The sequence below is a fragment of the Tauraco erythrolophus genome, chromosome 3 (assembly GCF_009769465.1).
Source record: "Tauraco erythrolophus isolate bTauEry1 chromosome 3, bTauEry1.pri, whole genome shotgun sequence".
NCBI classification, from domain to species: Eukaryota; Metazoa; Chordata; class Aves; order Musophagiformes; family Musophagidae; genus Tauraco; species Tauraco erythrolophus.
Genome location: NC_141467.1, coordinates 47,004,003 through 47,021,590, shown reverse-complemented (window position 1 = coordinate 47,021,590; position 17,588 = coordinate 47,004,003). Strand labels below are relative to the sequence as shown.

General features: G+C 38.8%; 1 protein-coding gene across 1 annotated transcript; it reads left to right on the top strand.

Annotated features, from left to right (window-relative positions):
* Positions 1–3,796: 3,796 nt before the first annotated feature.
* NAPG (NSF attachment protein gamma) lies at positions 3,797–17,494 on the top strand. The gene is made up of 12 exons (XM_086608565.1): positions 3,797–3,884; positions 6,008–6,075; positions 7,250–7,334; positions 7,923–7,940; positions 8,516–8,546; positions 9,018–9,127; positions 9,266–9,332; positions 10,046–10,116; positions 11,145–11,223; positions 11,742–11,821; positions 13,332–13,461; positions 14,511–17,494. The coding sequence occupies exons 1-12, from the start codon at positions 3,829–3,831 to the stop codon at positions 14,658–14,660; spliced, it is 945 nt and encodes a 314-aa protein (XP_086464691.1). The 5' UTR covers positions 3,797–3,828; the 3' UTR covers positions 14,661–17,494.
* The last annotated feature ends 94 nt before the right edge of the window (positions 17,495–17,588 follow it).

Below are 17,588 nucleotides of genomic sequence, written 5' to 3'. Positions count from 1 at the left end.
TGAGAGAAAGCGAAGAGAAAACTCCATCAATTTGGGACTCAAAAGCAGTCATGGTGATTCCAGAAGCGGTTTGAGATGAGATCCCAGTCACAATGGGAAATTTCCACTCCAAAGGTGATCTTTTCAAGATCTAGTAACTGGCTGAAGGAACAATGTTTGAATTGGACCAGGCTGCCATGTCAGGGCTGTGGAACCGCCAACTTTAAAAAAGATACAACTAGTAACAACTGGATTGAATGTTAAAGAGGGATTCCCCACAGGAAGCTCATTACTGCCTTACAGTTAAGAGCTATTGTCTACCCCATGAGAGAATTGGGGTAGACAGGAATCTCAAGATCTGCCAGCACTGTCAAGCTGAGAGTGAGACTTGCACACATGTTATTGGGTATCGTCCACCAGTTCAGGAAGCTAGGATCAAAAGACATAACCAACTGTGCAATTTACTGGCTGAAGAAGCTCAAAAGAAGGGTTGGCTAGTGTTTCATGAGCCACTCCTACGAGACCACCAAAAGAAGCTCTACAAGCCTGACTTACTATTTGTGCCTGACCGCTGGCACTGGTGGTAGATATAACCATCAGACATGAAAGTAAATTATCATCACTTGCTGATGCAGTGGCTGAGAAGGTGAGGAAGAATCAAGGAGCAAGCCCAGGAGGTGACAAATGGCAATAACATTGAGTTTGTCAGATCTCGTGTTGGAGCACGTGGGAAGTAGTATGGTGGCAATTACAGGCTTCTATCTGACCTCGGGCTCTCGAAAACCCAACAGGAAAAGGTGACTCAATTCTCCTCTAGAAGAGCTTTAGTCACATCTGTAGATATTGTACATACCTTTGCGAGTCATATATAAACTACTGTATAAAATTAATTTGGCTGTAAATAAATTACATTTGCAGGTTGCCATCATCTAGGCAAATGGATTCTTGTTGGAAGCAAGAGAGGCAGGAGGGATGGTAGGTAGGGACTGAAAGGGACTTGGTAATCATGACGCATCATCTTACCCACTGTCAAAATTAAAGAGTCTTACCTAGGTGGACAGGTCACCTTACCTAACCTGAAAAAGAAACATGTAAATGATATGTGTTCAATAAATAGCAGGGAAGGCATTATGAATGTTTCATACCGGAACACCTTATTAGATACCAGAATAGCCCCCTCCTCTCTCATGCCCAATGAATCTGGAAAGCCAATTAGACATTACCTCCTTCCCCCAGTTGGGATATTTATAATGTCTCTCTCTTTATTCTTTGACATCTAATAAAAGGCATGCTCACACTGTAGTCTTCTGCTATTTAATTAAAGACAATCAGCAGGGAGACACAAATCTACAGAAAACCAGTCTTTATTAATTTTGCTGCCCTCAGAGTTGTTTGTTTGCTTTCTGCCATAACCATTAAGACAAGAACTAGTAATGTCTCACAGCCAAATGAATTACACAGATTGAACGCTGATCACGGGAAAATAAAAAGTACTGGAGCGCTGAGGTGCTGGCACTGCAACGGAGTGATTGCAGAACACATTTTTGTGTCTATAACAGGCCCAAAATGTGTCTGCGCCAATTGTTCATTAGACTATTAGTATTAGTAGCAGTCTGCATGGGAGGAGGAATATCAGATCCCCCTCCCTTCCACACAGGTAATTTCCTCAGCATGGTGGTGTAGCTGTTGTTATAGAAGTTATGACTCCAGCTCAGGCACTAATAAATTACAAAGTAGAACTTTCCATGGCTGGCTGCCAAAGAAGGGTATCAGACAGAGTTGGGAAATCCAGATCTAGGAAAACTTAAATTCACCTTCCAGATCCAGCGGAGTAGCAGATAGGATTCAGCAGCTGATATAAAATACCATTCACTGCAGTCAGTCCTGACTTTCTGAACAAGAACATGGCATATTCACAGCAAAGAAAAGTTGGCGTTAATTGGGAAACAGATTTATCTATGATCGTACTGATAGTCTCTAACAACTCACAACAGCCCCCTGAAGGAAGCCCAGGCTGCCCTTACGCCACGGCTGTGGGTGGACCCAGCCACAATGGTTGAAGGTGCTGTCGCTAGTTGCCTGCCTCCAGCCTCTTGCCAGAGGTTAGCCCCATGAAGTCTCACACAGGTGCTTTTTAACCCATTTCAGACAAAATGAGCTGTATCAGCTTATGCAGCCCGTTTTTGATAACCTGATGCCTTTGGTTGCGATGGTGTACATGAAGAAATGCTTAGATAGGAGACAGAACCTTCTGCAAGGTGCAGTGATGGGCAGCTGAGGACTGGCTAATGATTAATGGCTTCTACTGGTACAGCTATTTGCAGAGCTTATATCTGCCTAGTAAACAAAATCTGTTACATTATACTTCACAAAGTTTGCCACTCCAACTGTTATCACTGTAAGAATTTATCACATTGTACCTGGTCATTTTGCAACACCAAACTCTAATTCACAGCCAAACACCAGATGCTGTGATGTGATCTTTCCCAGATGTAAAATCTCCGGAGGTTCCATGTCTACAGAATAAAGGCTACCCAGGAATATCCTATTTCATTTAATACTAGTCTTGGAAATCTTTCATCTGCTCATTCCAGTATAAAGTGTAGCCAGACAGTGCACGTGTAGTTTCACTAGAAAGCGAACAGCTATTTATAACCCAGGGAACACAGCAGGCCAGGAGCACTAGCACAAACACGCAAACAGTGTCATTAACTGGGTGCTTCAGAAGAACACTCTGAGGTTATTCTGTCTTTTAATGCCACAGTTCTATGATTTCGTTTTCCCAGCTAACACAATTTTATCTGAAAAGCACTGCAGCAAGCTCGTATATGGCCAGATCTATTCTGGCTGCGATAGTAAGGGAAAGAAAAGACAGATGTGGTGACACAGGAATCCCTCCGATCATTGTTTCCTCTGCTTGTTACCTGCTACCAGTGAGCGCTTGCCAGAAACCTTTTTGCGTATGCAAGATTAACTGTTTTCTCCCAGTACTCTCATGAGCGCTCATCTGGTTTTGAAAGCCGAAAAAGAAAACCTCTCTACAACCTTTTTTTCCTACTTTGTTCTAGGACACAGAATGAAAGTATGTAAGATTCAGAGGAGATTTTACACCACCTGCAATAGATGATCGCCTCTCAAGCACAGTGTAAGAATCAAAGTTAGAAAATTAAGTTCCCATGTCATCAAGGGAATGTGAGAAAAGGAAAAAGAAGGGAGAGCAATTCAGGCCTGTGATGACTACCTAGAATAAACCAAAAAATGTAAATACTGCTTCTTTTCACCATTTAAGGTAGAAATGATCACAAAGTTCTGATTCCTGTAAGCAGTATGGATTTTCGATGACTCCTATGCTCTGATAAGAGTTTTGCAAGTTTAACCAGCTTCTCACTTGGCTTTCTCTATGTTGATAAATACTTCTTCAGGTTACTAGAAGACAGCAATGATTTCCAAGTTTGGAGATTAAACACCTTCCCAGACTCACTCACCGATCTTCTGTTACTCAAAACATGTTTCAGATTAACCAAAAAAAAAGAAAAAAAGAGACAAGGAAACTGGGCATATGTGCAGTAACACAAACTTCGGCATTTCAGTTCGGTTACTGAGCATGTCGTTTGTCTGTCTTGCCTGATTCCATAGCCTGCGTTAGCAACTCCCGCGGCCTCTACCCCCGACAGCCGCGCCGCTCGGCCTCGCCGGGACGCGCCCACGGCCGCAGCCGCCCCCGCGCAGGCGCGGTGCGGTGCGGAGCTCCGCGGCGCGCCGTGACCCCTGCGGCGTTCCGTAGCGGAAGCGCAGGGAGGCGGAGGAGCGCCGGCGAGCGCCCACGGGCAGGCCCGCCGCGCTGGCGAGATGGCAGCGCAGAAGATCAACGAGGCGCTCGAGCACATCGCTAAAGCGGAGAAATAGTGAGCGGAGGGGCGGGAGGTCGGAGGGTAGGGGAAGCTGGCGGGCGGCGGCGGCTGCCAGCTCAGCGCCCGGGCCGCCAGGCCCGCCCGGCTCTCCTGCCCCGTAGAGGCGTCGTACCGCCTCCTGCTCGAGCGAGGCTCTGCGCACCGCGCCGCTCGCTGCCGTGGCCGCCCGGTCCCGCGGCCTCCGAGCCCTGGGGCTGCTGTCCGCCGGCTTAGCGCGGCAGCTCGGCGCCCCCTCCTCACGCCCGGGCCCAGGCGGGGTGTGGGTTCTTGGGAGTTGTAGTTCTCGCCGGCGCCCGTGCGGGGACGGGAGACCTACGGGGAACTACAGTTCCCATGGTTCCCTGCGCGCTCTGGGGGGACGGGGGCGGCCTGCGGGGAGCTGGTGGCCTCACGGGGGGCTGGGGGGTGCGCGACCGTACGTGCCAGGTGCCGTGACCTCAGGGGAAGGGGAGGGAGGTGTGGGGCTAGAGGACACTGGCGCGGAGGGAGTAGGAGGGCATGGCTTCTTGGCCCCTCTTCAGCCTCAGGGGCCCCTCCCTACAGGGGGTGGGTGCTAAAGGGCACCCTTCTTCCCCGAACTGGGAGAATAAAGCGGCCCCGAAACTAAAAAAGTCGTGTCGGTGAGGCTGTGCGGCTCGGAGGCCTGGAGCCTGAGTGGGTTCCTTAAGGGCTGCCCTTATTGCTCTTGACCCTAACTGGAAAGCAAGGGGAGTCACTTCTGCTCTTCGGCTAAAGTTAGTGGGAGAAAGATGGTCGAGAGAAGAGTTATGGGGATTGCGGTGAATAAAAGATCTTAGCCTTGCCGAGATGATGTGTGTGCTTGATTTATTTCCTGCCTGTGAGAAACATGTGATTGTTTCTTTTTAGATGGTTTCAAAGACCTGTGCTGACATTTATCTTAGAGGGCTTAACATCTACATGATAGTCTTTTAATGGGTATTTTAACATTGAATATAGCCATTTTGTTTATAATTCTCAATTTTACAGGCTACAGTATAGATGTAATAGAACAGACTAACCCAAAGATGCTATAATTTTAGTAAGAATAGTGACAGGCCATCTGGAAGTCATGGATCAAAAGTATAGACTGTGATACAGAAAAGACCTCCTCAGAACAAAATGATTTGTACCACAGTATCTTATCCAAATTAATTGACCAAAAGTGCCTTTCAGTGAAATTAATTTTAAGCTTATCCTGGAAAGCATTTGAAATAAAAGACACCTCAGTCTCAAATTGTGTGCAGATTAAAGCATTGCATGTTTCAGCTCGATGCATTTGAGACTTTGCCTGTGATAAAAATAACAGAGTATAAAGGATTGGTTTAGAGTTACACACTGTGGCTTTCGTCCAAGTAAGACAACAAAACCAACATAAAAGTCTATATACAACGTTTTCCAAATTAAGCATGTATTGCATCTGAAGCATCTGCGTACAACAAATATAGAAGTGGACTCGAAGCTTACGGTAATTTTTATATTTGTTTTAGAAATGAGGAAGTCATAATATTGAAATCAACATTGTCTGATGACTCACCTCATTTTGCAATGTATATTTTTCCCTATATATATATATATATGTCTGTGTGTGGCACCATTTAGTGTCATGATCTATTGTAGACATGTAAATTACATGTGAGTCTTTGTCTTGGTAAGTAAATTCTTTCATTTGTGTATGCAACAGAGAGTCTTTGATAATTCTCCGCAGCAAAAAATTACCGTAGAGGAACACTGGAAAATTTATGATGTATAACAAAAAATAGTCAGGTGCTGTGGTGTTAGAAATCTTGAGATACTATGTTGGTGTAGGTGGAAGTGTTTTTCTTCTGTTGACTTCTTACTGTTGAGGATCTGGACTTGTGAAGACTCTGGGGACAGGAGAAGCATGTTAGGGTGAGGCACGTAACTATGGGAGATCGTTGCAGTGCTTTATGCAATTCCTAGCAATGCCAGCATTTGTTTTTACAGTGGTGATGCCACCATAGTATTGGCGTATAGGTAGTTGCTCCTTTCCAGAGGAAGTCTAAAGTTTTACATATATCATATATCTGAAGTGCTTGGAAGGTAAAACATAAAATCTTTACTTAAATTGTTAATAGACCTTTCTTCCTGCATTTTAGCCTGAAAACTGGATTCTTAAAGTGGAAACCAGATTATGACAGTGCAGCTACTGAATATGGGAAGGCAGGTATGTATGGCTGTAAACATGTCCGTATAGCTTATGGTTTCAAAGTATTCTTTAAGCTTCATCCCTGATAACATTTGACATGTTTTCAGGGCATTGCTGTGTAGGTAGAACTGTTGTGAAGACAAGGTAAGATGAAACAACAATAAAAATACTCTTAAATAATAAGAGTATTTAATGTAAATATGTAAAATAAATTTCATATTGTACTTGGAGATCTAGATCAGTTGTCAAAACAATTTTTTTTTAAGCTTACAACTTCTATTTTATATATTTCTACGTGTGATAAAAATAAAGCTTTCCTTCTTTCACTTGTTCACTCTCAAATTCTATGACTTTACCTACAAAACAACAAATATTTGAGCTAGTTTTAAAACTTTGCTTTTTCATCATTTTACAAAGTATGTCCTGAGAAGGACTCTCTCAGTAAGGTAGAGAGATACTGCTGGATTTTTTTCAGGCATAGTAAGATGTCTTTCCTCCTTTTTTTCCACTGCAAGTGTGACATGGAATATAAAATTCTTACCAGTTGATTCATTTTTGCTCTTAAACAGTCTTCTTCTTTTTGATAGCAGTAGTTTATCGTGTTTTTTGGCTTCTTACTCTAGGCATTCCTATGCATTCATTTGAGCCTGAATAAAAAAATACAAACGTCGAAGAGCAACTGGAGCATTTATAAATCGAAATTTATTTTAAATCCCACTTTAATATCGTATCTGTCTGATGGAGATAGAAATACATGTTTGTACCCTGAAGTGGTTGTGTTGAGGAAGTTGTTACAGATATGTTTTGTTGATGGTACACGTCTATTCCTACCGTACTTATTTTGTATAACCTCTAATGATTAAAACTGTACACATGTGCATTCTTGCAGTTCTCTAATTAAAATACAGAATGAGTGAGTTCCAAAATCCAGCTAAATGCATTATGCACAATATGTGGTGCAGTGATGTTATGGAGGTGTTGTTGACAATAAATGTTTTTAATGGTAACTAAGTGACTAATGAAGCAAGGAGGACTCTCGTGGGATTTTTTGGAAGAACTTAGTAAACTGTAACCATTCATTTCAAGAGTCTGTTTGTATCACGGTGCAAATGGTGGCTAAATTCTTGAGCAGAAGTGATTAAAAAAGGAAAATGACAATGTGTAAATAAGAACTTTATTTGATTTCTTGCAGCTGTTGCTTTTAAGAATGCCAAGCAGTTTGACCAGGCAAGGGAGGCCTGTTTACGGGAAGCTGAGGCACACGAAAACAATAAAGCGTATCTTTTCATGGATTGTCATTCTTTTTTCCAAGAAAAGCTGACTAGTTGCTACTTAGAATGGGGTAACAGGGGTTGGTAGAAGATGTATTTAATATATTTGCACTAACAAAGTTGTCTTTTAAAAGACTATTCCTGTGTGCTCTGAGTGGGAATACTAAAGAACTATTTTTGTTAGAAAATCTTTGTTGTTTCCAGTAACATCTGGAGCAATAAGATGCTGACCAGTGCCCAAGATGTCTACGTAGTGCTTCAGAAATTATTATATATTTTTTAAATACCTACAAATGGATAGTATAAACTAAATGCAACTCTGACATTATTACAGTACTTGAAGTAGTATTTAGTAACCAGGAACGTATTTTAAAATAGATGTGCTTTTTACAACTTTACATGCAGTTATACTTTGTTGTGTTGCATGTATTCTGTCCTTAGAAGCATTTATTTTTGACATCTTGCATACAAAGGTTCGATTTGCCTTTATGGGATTCCCTACTTTGAAACTAGTATAAGGTTTTGTACACTAATAATTTTTCTGCATTATATTTTTGTGGCTTTTGTCCTTGACTTTGACAATTTTACTTCCAGTCTCTTCCATGCTGCCAAGTAAGTACAGAAGCACTGAGCAGTCTGAAACAAATGTTCTAGCATATGGTACAGGCATGAACTATCGTTTTGATCTCACTGTAGTAAGCAGTATGATTCAAGTGATTTTGCAGTTTCAAAATCAGTTTAATGGAAGCACAGGCTAGGAAAGTCTGCAAACCTATAATGGCCATTTGAAGAAATGATGATTTTGACATTCTTCAGCACCTTTTGATACCAGATATTTTTTCTTAGATGAGCTTTTTTTAATTGTGAAATTCTACGCTGTTGAGCTTATAAAGAAGTTTTTAATTAGAGAGTACTTGAAAGCAAGCCGATAATGACAAGTAATACAAATATTGCATGTGGGTCAGATCATGAGAATAGATTTTTAGTGGGGAGTGTGGTTGAAGTACTTCATTTGTGGAAGATAATGTTACACATGCACTGTGTCAAATAAAATGCTTGAAACATCTTCAAAGCATTAAATATTAACAGTGAAGTGATAGCTGATGCATGTTAACTTTTGCTGTGTAACTGCGACTTGCTGAAATACACCATATCTAACTAAATTGTAAATTTTTTTTTCTCTGTAGAGCTTATGAACAAGCTGGCATGATGCTAAAGGTATTTTAATTTACTAGTTTTTATTAAAAAGTTCTGTTTTATAGTGATGAATATTGTGCACTGGACCATTTTACAAATATATGTAAGCACATTGCATATTAAAGTGGTATTTTTCTGTTGACTCATACTCCCCACCAATACCCTCAGTAGGTTAGGGAGGCAACATTTGTAATTGGGTGGAAAAAGAAACGGTTTTCCTTTTGTAGAAAGAAAGGTAAGGGCCTCATGTCAGAGAGTAACAGAAGAGTAGTGTCACTTCTGCTCTAAATGTGACAAATTTGTGCCTTACATGAAAGCTTGGTACTTACAAGTGAATTTTATGGAGTTGGTAGTCAATTTTCACTAGCTCTACAAGTTTGAAAATAAAAATTAAAATCTTAATAAACAAGGCATTCCAGTTGGCTTTGATTCGTTTCATTGTACATAAGCACAATTCCTGACAGCAACATCCCTCTGACTATTGCTTTGCAGGAGATGCAGAGACTCCCTGAAGCAGTTCAGCTGATCGAGAAAGCCAGTATGATGTACCTGGAAAATGGGACACCAGATACAGCAGCCATTGCACTGGAACGGGCTGGAAAGTAAGTCTGTGGGTATTGGTGGCTAGAATGCATGCAGGGCATGGGTATGTTTTTGGTTTTCTTTCTTGTCTTTTTGATTCTTTTAGGTAAAAAAGGTTATAATTTAAACTGAATATAAATTATTTATGTTTATTACAGGTTAATAGAAAATGTGAGCCCAGAGAAGGCGGTGCAGCTTTATCAGCAAGCAGCATCAGTATTTGAAGTAAGTGGGAGTGTTTTGGGTTGATTCCCCCACCACCACCCCAGCAAAGAATTTTCCAGTCCCAGAAAGTATTCGGAGATGGATGAATTGGTGTTTAGGGTCAGCTGTAAAATTAAGAAAAACCCTAAAATTGGGTTCTAAATTATTTTTCCTTACTTTCACATCTGTGGTTGAGTAATAAAGCTGAAGGCTTCTTATGCTGTAGAGAAGGAGATTATAAAAGGAGTCAGTTTGCTTTGCCCTTTTCTCGGTTTGGGACTTGACTGAGTCTGAATTTTGTATGTTGTCAAGTTTTCTGCCTCTTGTTGGGCAACCCAGAGGGTAGGGAACATGGCTGCTGTTGAGTCCTGGAGCCTAAAATAGTTTGAAATCCTTGAAGGCACAGAAGAATTGAATTTGATGCTCTGCCCATCCCTTGAGCAGATAGTTGGCTTTTTTGCTGCTGCCTTCGGCGTACTTCTGTATCATCAGTTGTCATGTGTTTCCAGATTAGCAAGTTTACATTGGCGTTACTTTGCTCTGTAGATCCATACGGGAGCTGGCTGTGGGACTTAGGTGCACCAGTGCTTTTCATATTTCCCTTGAGTGTGTGAACTGCTGATATAATAATTAACAGTTGTTCTAGGTTACAGATGACATACTTAGATTAAGGTCTAGTGGTCTTGATTCTATGCAAATGAAATAAGAATGCATGAATTCTTTTTGTTTTCTAGAATGAAGAACGTTTACGGCAAGCATTAGAAATGCTGGGGAAGGCATCAAGGCTTCTAGTCAGAGGACGCCGGTATAGCTTTATGCCTCTTTATTTTTTAAATGTAATAGAATCTTTACTAGAGATTTTCATTGGGTTTTTTCTTTTGCTGTTGTTGGGTTTATATACTGTTACTTAATTCTTCTTTGAGATGAACTTCAAACTAAAATTCAGTTTCTGTGAGATACGTGATGTTCATCCAGGAACCACCTGTCTTGTGTTCTGGGCTGGGAAAATGTGGGCTATAGGCTTTGTTTCTTTTGTGTTTGTTGAATAGCTAGAAAGCACATACACCAGCTTTCATTAATTCTTAAACTACTTCAGGATTTTTTTTTTTTTTTCTTCCAGCACTAATATGTAGAAAGTACTTGAAAGTCTTTTATAGCTGTGGAGTATAAAACAGGGGAATTAGGTGACTAACCTGAGGAAAGAAAAAATCTGTTTGCAGCAGTCTGATTCTGGACTTCTTAAAGATTATGTCTTGGAATCTAAACAGGAATTTATTGTAATTGTTAGTTGCTAGCACCTTCGCAAAGGAACTTTGCGAAGTAACTTGGAAGTCTTTCTGTGAAAGCAAGTCAACGTAGTTTCAGAACTTGAGAAAGACTGATTGCTCTGCTGCTCTATAGCTTACGAGCTATTGCTAATTTCTAGAAGTTTAATATGATCATCAAAAGTATTCAAACTCAAAAGCAGTTATTACAACAATATTGATAGTTCATGGATATCAGACTTGCTGATAGCTTATAGTAACCTCATGACATAGAGAAATCTGTTAAGTTACATAACAAGGCATTCATCTTTACAGTGTCATAAAAAAATGAGGTTTGTCTGAATGAATACCAGAGATGTTCTTAGCCTGCATGTATACAAAAGGAATTGCTGACTGCATTTCTTTCTTTCTGCATTTCTACTCTGTTAGTAAGATCTACTGCTGATTTTTAGTTGTGTCACTTTTTATTCCAGTAGACTTGTTGGTGTATTAGTTAAACACTTTGTAATTAGTTCATTATGCTGTATTCTTGGCAGTGATAGTCCTAACTGTTTTTTGGGTTTTTTAGATTAGATGAGGCTGCATTGTCTCTTCAGAAGGAAAAAAGTATTTATAAGGAAATTGAAAATTACCCAACATGCTATAAGGTAAGTTGTAAGAGACAGTTTCTGATAGTGCACTTCAAGTTTTTCTGGGTAACTAATGACCACTGACATCTGATTGACAATACGTACCTGTTGATTCAGGGATACGTTTCTTGTTAAACGATGAGAATTTGTGGTAGCACGTTTCCCCAACCCCTAACTGTGCTTTTTTCACTACTATAATGTTGAAGATAAGATGCTGTTATCTACAGGAGCTGTCAGAAACAATGAACACATCAAAAATAAAGATGTTTTCAAAAATAGCAAACCAGAAAAACTGTTATTTGGTGCAATGGTTCATTATAATGTTATAGGAGATAATCTGTTTCATAACAGCTGAGGATATGGCTTACCACTTTTTCACTGTGTTGTTCTGACTCTCTTGTGTCAGTATCGTAGAATCGTTGCGGATCATAATGACCTTTTTCATGCTAAATATTAGCAGTCCAGTATTTTTTTTATATTTTACTGTTAATTTCTGAAGAATCATTAGGTTGGGTTTTTCTTGTTTTTTTGTTTAGAAAACTATTGCTCAAGTCTTAGTTCATCTTCACCGAAATGATTACGTTGCTGCCGAAAGATGTGTGAGGGAAAGCTATAGGTAAGTCTACTTCATGTCCTTTAATTTTAAACTGAATGTTTCATTAATGTAGATCTATTCTTACGAAAGACCAATGGAAACACTGTCTGTCGAGAAATATTAAGCCTGTACTTCTGCTGACTTATAGTACAATAATAGCATTCCCTGGTATGTGACTATCAGGAATTTTTTTCACTCTTAACAGATTTAGCTGTAATTACCATGGTGATTCTTCTTAATGAACCTAAAATAAAAATTTAGTCATAAAGAAGTAGTTATGTGCGACAGGTAAAATAATATGGAAATTAGAAGTTCTTCCCATTTTTTTTCCTTGTTAAAAGCTGAGCTGAATGTTGTAACGGCTGGACTCTTGCCTTACTGATGTCCTTCGGGTTGTGTCTTTTTTTTCAAATGGAACAGAGATGTATTAGCTGTTGTAAACAAATGTTTAGGATTATAAGTGTGTGTTTCTGGATGTTGCTGAGTTTTAATTTTTTCAGAATCTTTTTGCTATGTCATGTGTAGAGGCCCTTAAAAAGTTTAAATTCTAACTTATCATTACCATATTTTATTACAGTTTGAGGATGGAAATGTAATGCAGTCTCAAAATGTGCAATAGCAACATCTCAGTATAATCAACTAAACTATGTAGTGCGGTGATTAGATTGAAGGAAAGATTAATCTAAATGTTTTTGTTAAAGAAAAGTTTACAGCATGTGAATTACTACATTTCTTGCTGTGTTGATCTAGATCTTGCGCTTGTCATACATTGGAAGAAGAAAAGCAAGATTTCTACTTTTTTGTGACTTTTTTTTTTTAATAGTCGATTGAACTGAAAAGATAATTTAGGAAGCAGAAAGTAGTCCAGTTGAATACATTGAAATGGAGAAGGCATTCTTTACACATCCAGGAGAAAATTCTGGGGTCAAAATCTGGATTAATGTTTAACCCTGGTTCCAGAGGCTTTCCCAGCAACTGTCCATTTCAGCTTCCATTAGGACTTCAGTAACGAAATACTGAAACAACATACTTTTACTTAAACTACGTTTTTAGTGAAATGACTTGAACATATGTGTGAGTTAAATTGTACTTTATTTTTAGAACGATTTTTTTCAAGATCGATCTTTAAACATCTTGCTCATATTTTCCAGATCTTCAATTTATATTTTATATATAGAAACTCATTAGAGAACTTTTCTGTATGTAAAGTGGAAGAAGAATTCATTGACTAGTCAGGAAAAATTGAAAAATTCCAATATTCTCTTTTTGTCTTGACTATGATTGTGATCTTTTTCTCAGGATGCAAACTAATATTGCAGAAAGTTTCATTTTGTGGGTATGATCTATATACCTGGAGATCTCAAAGTGATTATAGGCAGATTTGTGGATTAAGTAGTCCATGAGATTTTTAAAAGCTGCTTGTTCTTCTGTTATTAATCAGCAGCATTTAAAAATAGACTACCTGAATGTCAAGTGGATTACTGAAACGCCCTGAAGGAACTCAGTATATGTTTTTTTTAATTACCTTCAGTATACCAGGATTTAATGGAAGTGAAGACTGTGCAGCACTAGAGCAACTTCTAGAAGGGTATGACCAGCAAGATCAGGATCAAGTTTCTGAAGTCTGTAATTTGCCACTCTTCAAATACATGGACAATGATGTAAGTAGGCAATTCCTCTGGATATGTTTTTTATAATCCTTCTGCTTGTTCAGGTCGAGAGAGATTTTTTTCTAGTAGAGGAAAATAAGAAGGATCCATATATTTATTGTGACTTGCTCTGCCATCCTACCCTGCGCCTATCAACTTCATGTATTGTTTTACTTTGCTGCCTGCTAATGTAAATTCCCCTTTCATTGTTCCCTTCTGATGGTGGGAAGGCTTAGGTGAAAGAGTGGTTTGTTATGGATTTACTGAGTTTGATGAGTCAACCAAAATTCAGTTCCCTTCTGCTTGGGCCCTTAGGGGCCAGAACAGTTTGCTGCTTCTGCTGTATCTCAGAAATCCGGTACATCTGATAACGCATACATAAACATTGCAGAAGATAATGCCTACAGGGTGACGTTCAATTTTTTTTCTTTTTTAGCACTTATTCCTTAGCAAGGTACTAAGTACTGAAAGATTATTTTTAAAAAAAATTTATTTTAAGAAAGTACTAGTAGTGTGTTGTCATGTCCCCCCTCCCCCCTTTTTTTTTTTTTTTTGAATTGTAAATGGTAGGAAAGGCGTGAAGTAAAGGAGACATCCGTCCATTCCAAACTTTGTAACACTGTTGTCTAATTTTACTTTGTTACTATGTTGAATAGTAAAAATTAAGATACTAGTCTACTGAAAAACACTTGTAAGATTTTTTACGTTAATTATTAGTAGATAAATGTATACAGAGCTGCATACTGAAAAATTATAGGTTTTTTTTTACATAAAGCTTGAACTACAGAAGCTGTAGGATGTGGCCAAATTATTCTATAATAAGCAATATCAATACAGATCTTTCATCCCATTCTCATAGTGTTTGGGATAGAATAAGCCTAACATTGATTCATTTTTTTTTAAGCTGGAAAAATATACTCGGAAAGCACCATGAATCTGTTTTCTGTACTGAATGTTACCTGCTTGTTTCTTGTGAGCGTCAGTCAATTCTGCGCAGTGTAATTAAACAAGATTTTACTTCTATGATAGTACAGAAATTAAACTTGCCTTGTTATTGTCAGTATGCCAAGCTTGGTCTTACCTTGGTGGTCCCAGGAGGTGGAATCAAGAAGAAATCGCCAAACTCTGCACAAGACAAAGCAAGAGGACCAGCCACAGTGGGCTCTCATGCTGATGAGGAAGAGGATGAATATTCTGGTGGACTATGCTAGCTACAGACATAGGTTGTCTTAAATATCTGACTTATTTGTGATGTTGAGCATATCCAAAGGCACCAGATTTACCAGAGCTTCATTGCAATTGTGATGTGGGAATGCTAATAATAACTTGGCAGCTTCTCTGGGTACAGTATGGGAGAAAAAGCATGACTGTATCTATCATCTTGAAACACTTTTGAACTTCATTTCTTACCTGGTAGGAGCTTCCTCAGGGTCCTGCCTTCAATTGATGGGAAAAATTTGAGAGAAATTTTTACTAAAAGCACAGTTTAAAAGAAACCAAAACCCAAGAAGCACTAGAGTAAGGAGAGCGGTACAAAATTTTAAATGCTGGATTTCAACAGCTGACACTTTTTGTTCCTGGTAGTATGTTTGTATTTGTTTTCCGAGTTAGATATGTGATCATTCATCTGGCTATTTATCTCCTGTTCAACACCATTTAAGGCAGACCATGCCAGGCAGGATTTTTCACTAGTGTAAGTGCTAGAGGGATCATTCAGTCTATTTTTCAACATGTTTTTACTCCACTGCGGAATATTATTCTAATACCTTATTCTTTGCAAGCACTATCCATGTGGATGTGGAAAATACTAAGTCAGCTAGTTTGAAGCCATCTTACAAGCTTGAAAGTACACACACATCTTTCATCTTAAGAACTTCATTGACCTGAAGTCTTTGGAAATAAACGTGTGCGTAGTGTTTGTAATGTACACCTTGGGAATGGAAGGAATGGACAACCTTTCTTAGTGTTTCTGAAGCATGCCATAACCAAAAAAGAAACTGAAGGTAGCAGATAATGTGCATTGAATATGAAGCTCTGAAGACAATGTTTAACAAAAACTTCGGTGGAATGTTTCAATGATATGTTAGAGTTCATGAGTGTTCCAGTTGTTTATTTGCTAATCAATACGCTAGTCTATGAAGACATTTCATTCTTTCATGTTTTCAAAGCATAGAACGACATTTTTCAAACTAGCTCAGAACCCAAAGTAACCAAATTTTAATGCATCTTCACTATTTTTATTTGGTTTCAAGTCTTCATGTGTTTTTCAGGCTTCTGTAGTGTCTTAAATTTGTTTGACCATTTTATGCTTAAAAGTTGACAACACTGGAAGTTGTACCTGTGTCTGTCTCTTAAGAAGAACCTGATCAAGATCTGCACTAGGGTGAGATCACTGGGAATCCAGCAGGGCTTTTTGCGTGTGATACGTGATGCCCAAAGTTCAATAAACTGTAGACCAAAAGCACGGTGTTAAGTGTTGGTACAGTGTCTGCCACATTAAGGAACTGGATGTCTTCAGAAATATCAAGCACATGTCTGACGTCAATGTGTCAGACATTATTGTGATGAAGGTAAAATTTTAGAGGGTTAATATTCACTTTCCTTGGGGTGTATAGAACTCAGTAGCATTGCACAAGCTACAGCATGATTTACAGACAGGGCTGCTGTAAAATTCAAATTATTCAATTTAACGGGTGTTCAGAAAGCAGTTTTGTCTCTTTGTATTATGTAACAATCAGCCTGGATTTACAAGCTGTTTGAGACTACACCTGTAGTCCTTTACTGTCTGACAAGTAGTTTCCCCTTGTTATCAATGATTTATATAAAACCTTTTGCTTTTCTATAAAATAGTCTAAATGAAATTTTGGGAATTGAGTTGCTTTTCTCTGATTACGAGCGTGTGTGAAAGATGTTTTTGAAGGCTTCCCTGTAACTCTTCTTTTTTCACCATTGAAACAAGTTTACTCAACTTCTGCCTTCTGGATTTGTTTATGAAGGTGACCATGCACTTTTTATGGGGAGTTTTTATCACAAGTAGAAAAAAACTGCACTTGTAGGAGCACTGGGAACACTAAGGAATTTTCTTCAAGCTTTTCCTACTGCTTCCAATTCTGAAATCAGTTTTGTTGAATGGTCCCAAGGAGTCTACTTTTTTTTTGTGTGTGAACAATTGTATATATCTGAGATGACATGCATAAGAAGAAAAATTGGGAGCCTTGTGTGCTTCTGTAAAAGAACTTGCAGACTATTTAAACTGTGCTTGTAACACTAACAGACTCTTAAAAGAAAAATTAAAATTTATGCATTAGATTCTTAAAACGTACTTCTCATATTGCCAAAAAAATAAAATAGAAGTGCAAGACTGTCTTCCTCCTCCCCCAGCTTTCTTCCCTTTTCCCTGTGCCAAGTGTGGAAAGTAACTTTACTAAACGTGTTAAGCTGCCATTGAATTGAAAGGGGCTTCTCTGAATATTAGGAGTAGAATCTTAATCTTTGATTGCAATGTTGCTGCAAAGACCAAATCTGCAGAAATGGAAGTGTCTGAAAATAAGATGGTCTATTTTATATAACTTATTCTCCTATTTTAGGCAATGAAAGTGTGATAGGAATGTTAACTGACTTTTACTAAATGTTTAACTTTAGAAGAAGCTGTCTGTATATTATGTGTTAGTGTTTGTTTCTCTTTCAAAGCAATTTGCACACTTACGTAAATATCATTTAAGTGATTTTAAGAGGAAAAGATACCATTTACAGCAAGAAAGTTTCCAAAGCCAGTGTTGACTGTAAGAAAAATAAAATTGAGTTGTGCATGAAGGCTGAGTGATGGCCAATGCAATGTATATGTGAAATCAGAAGATTCCTAAATTATCTGTAACTGAAGATTCAGTATGCCCAAGTGCAGTGTGAAATCTGTGCTTTATTTGTTCTTTTTCCAAATCTGTGGTGTATTAGAGTACAAAACGTGTTTGTAACAGCTCTTCAGATGCTGCTTCTTGAGAAGATGCTATGTGTTTCACCAACATGAAAAATAAAACTTGAAACTAATGCTTTTGTGCTAGCTTTCCCTGTTGTTGATCAGGTCCTGCTGAGCACCCCCATTTGAAAATGAGTGGTATTTTTTAATATTCAGCAGATTCTGT

Excerpts from the sequence above, each read along its gene's own strand:
- NAPG (XM_086608565.1), top strand. The coding sequence starts at position 3,829 with ATGGCAGCGCAGAAGATCAACGAGGCGCTCGAGCACATCGCTAAAGCG. Across the intron at positions 3,885-6,007 it reads ATCGCTAAAGCGGAGAAATA|CCTGAAAACTGGATTCTTAA; the intron begins GTGAGCGGAGGG and ends CCTGCATTTTAG. Across the intron at positions 11,224-11,741 it reads ATTACCCAACATGCTATAAG|AAAACTATTGCTCAAGTCTT; the intron begins GTAAGTTGTAAG and ends TTTTTTGTTTAG.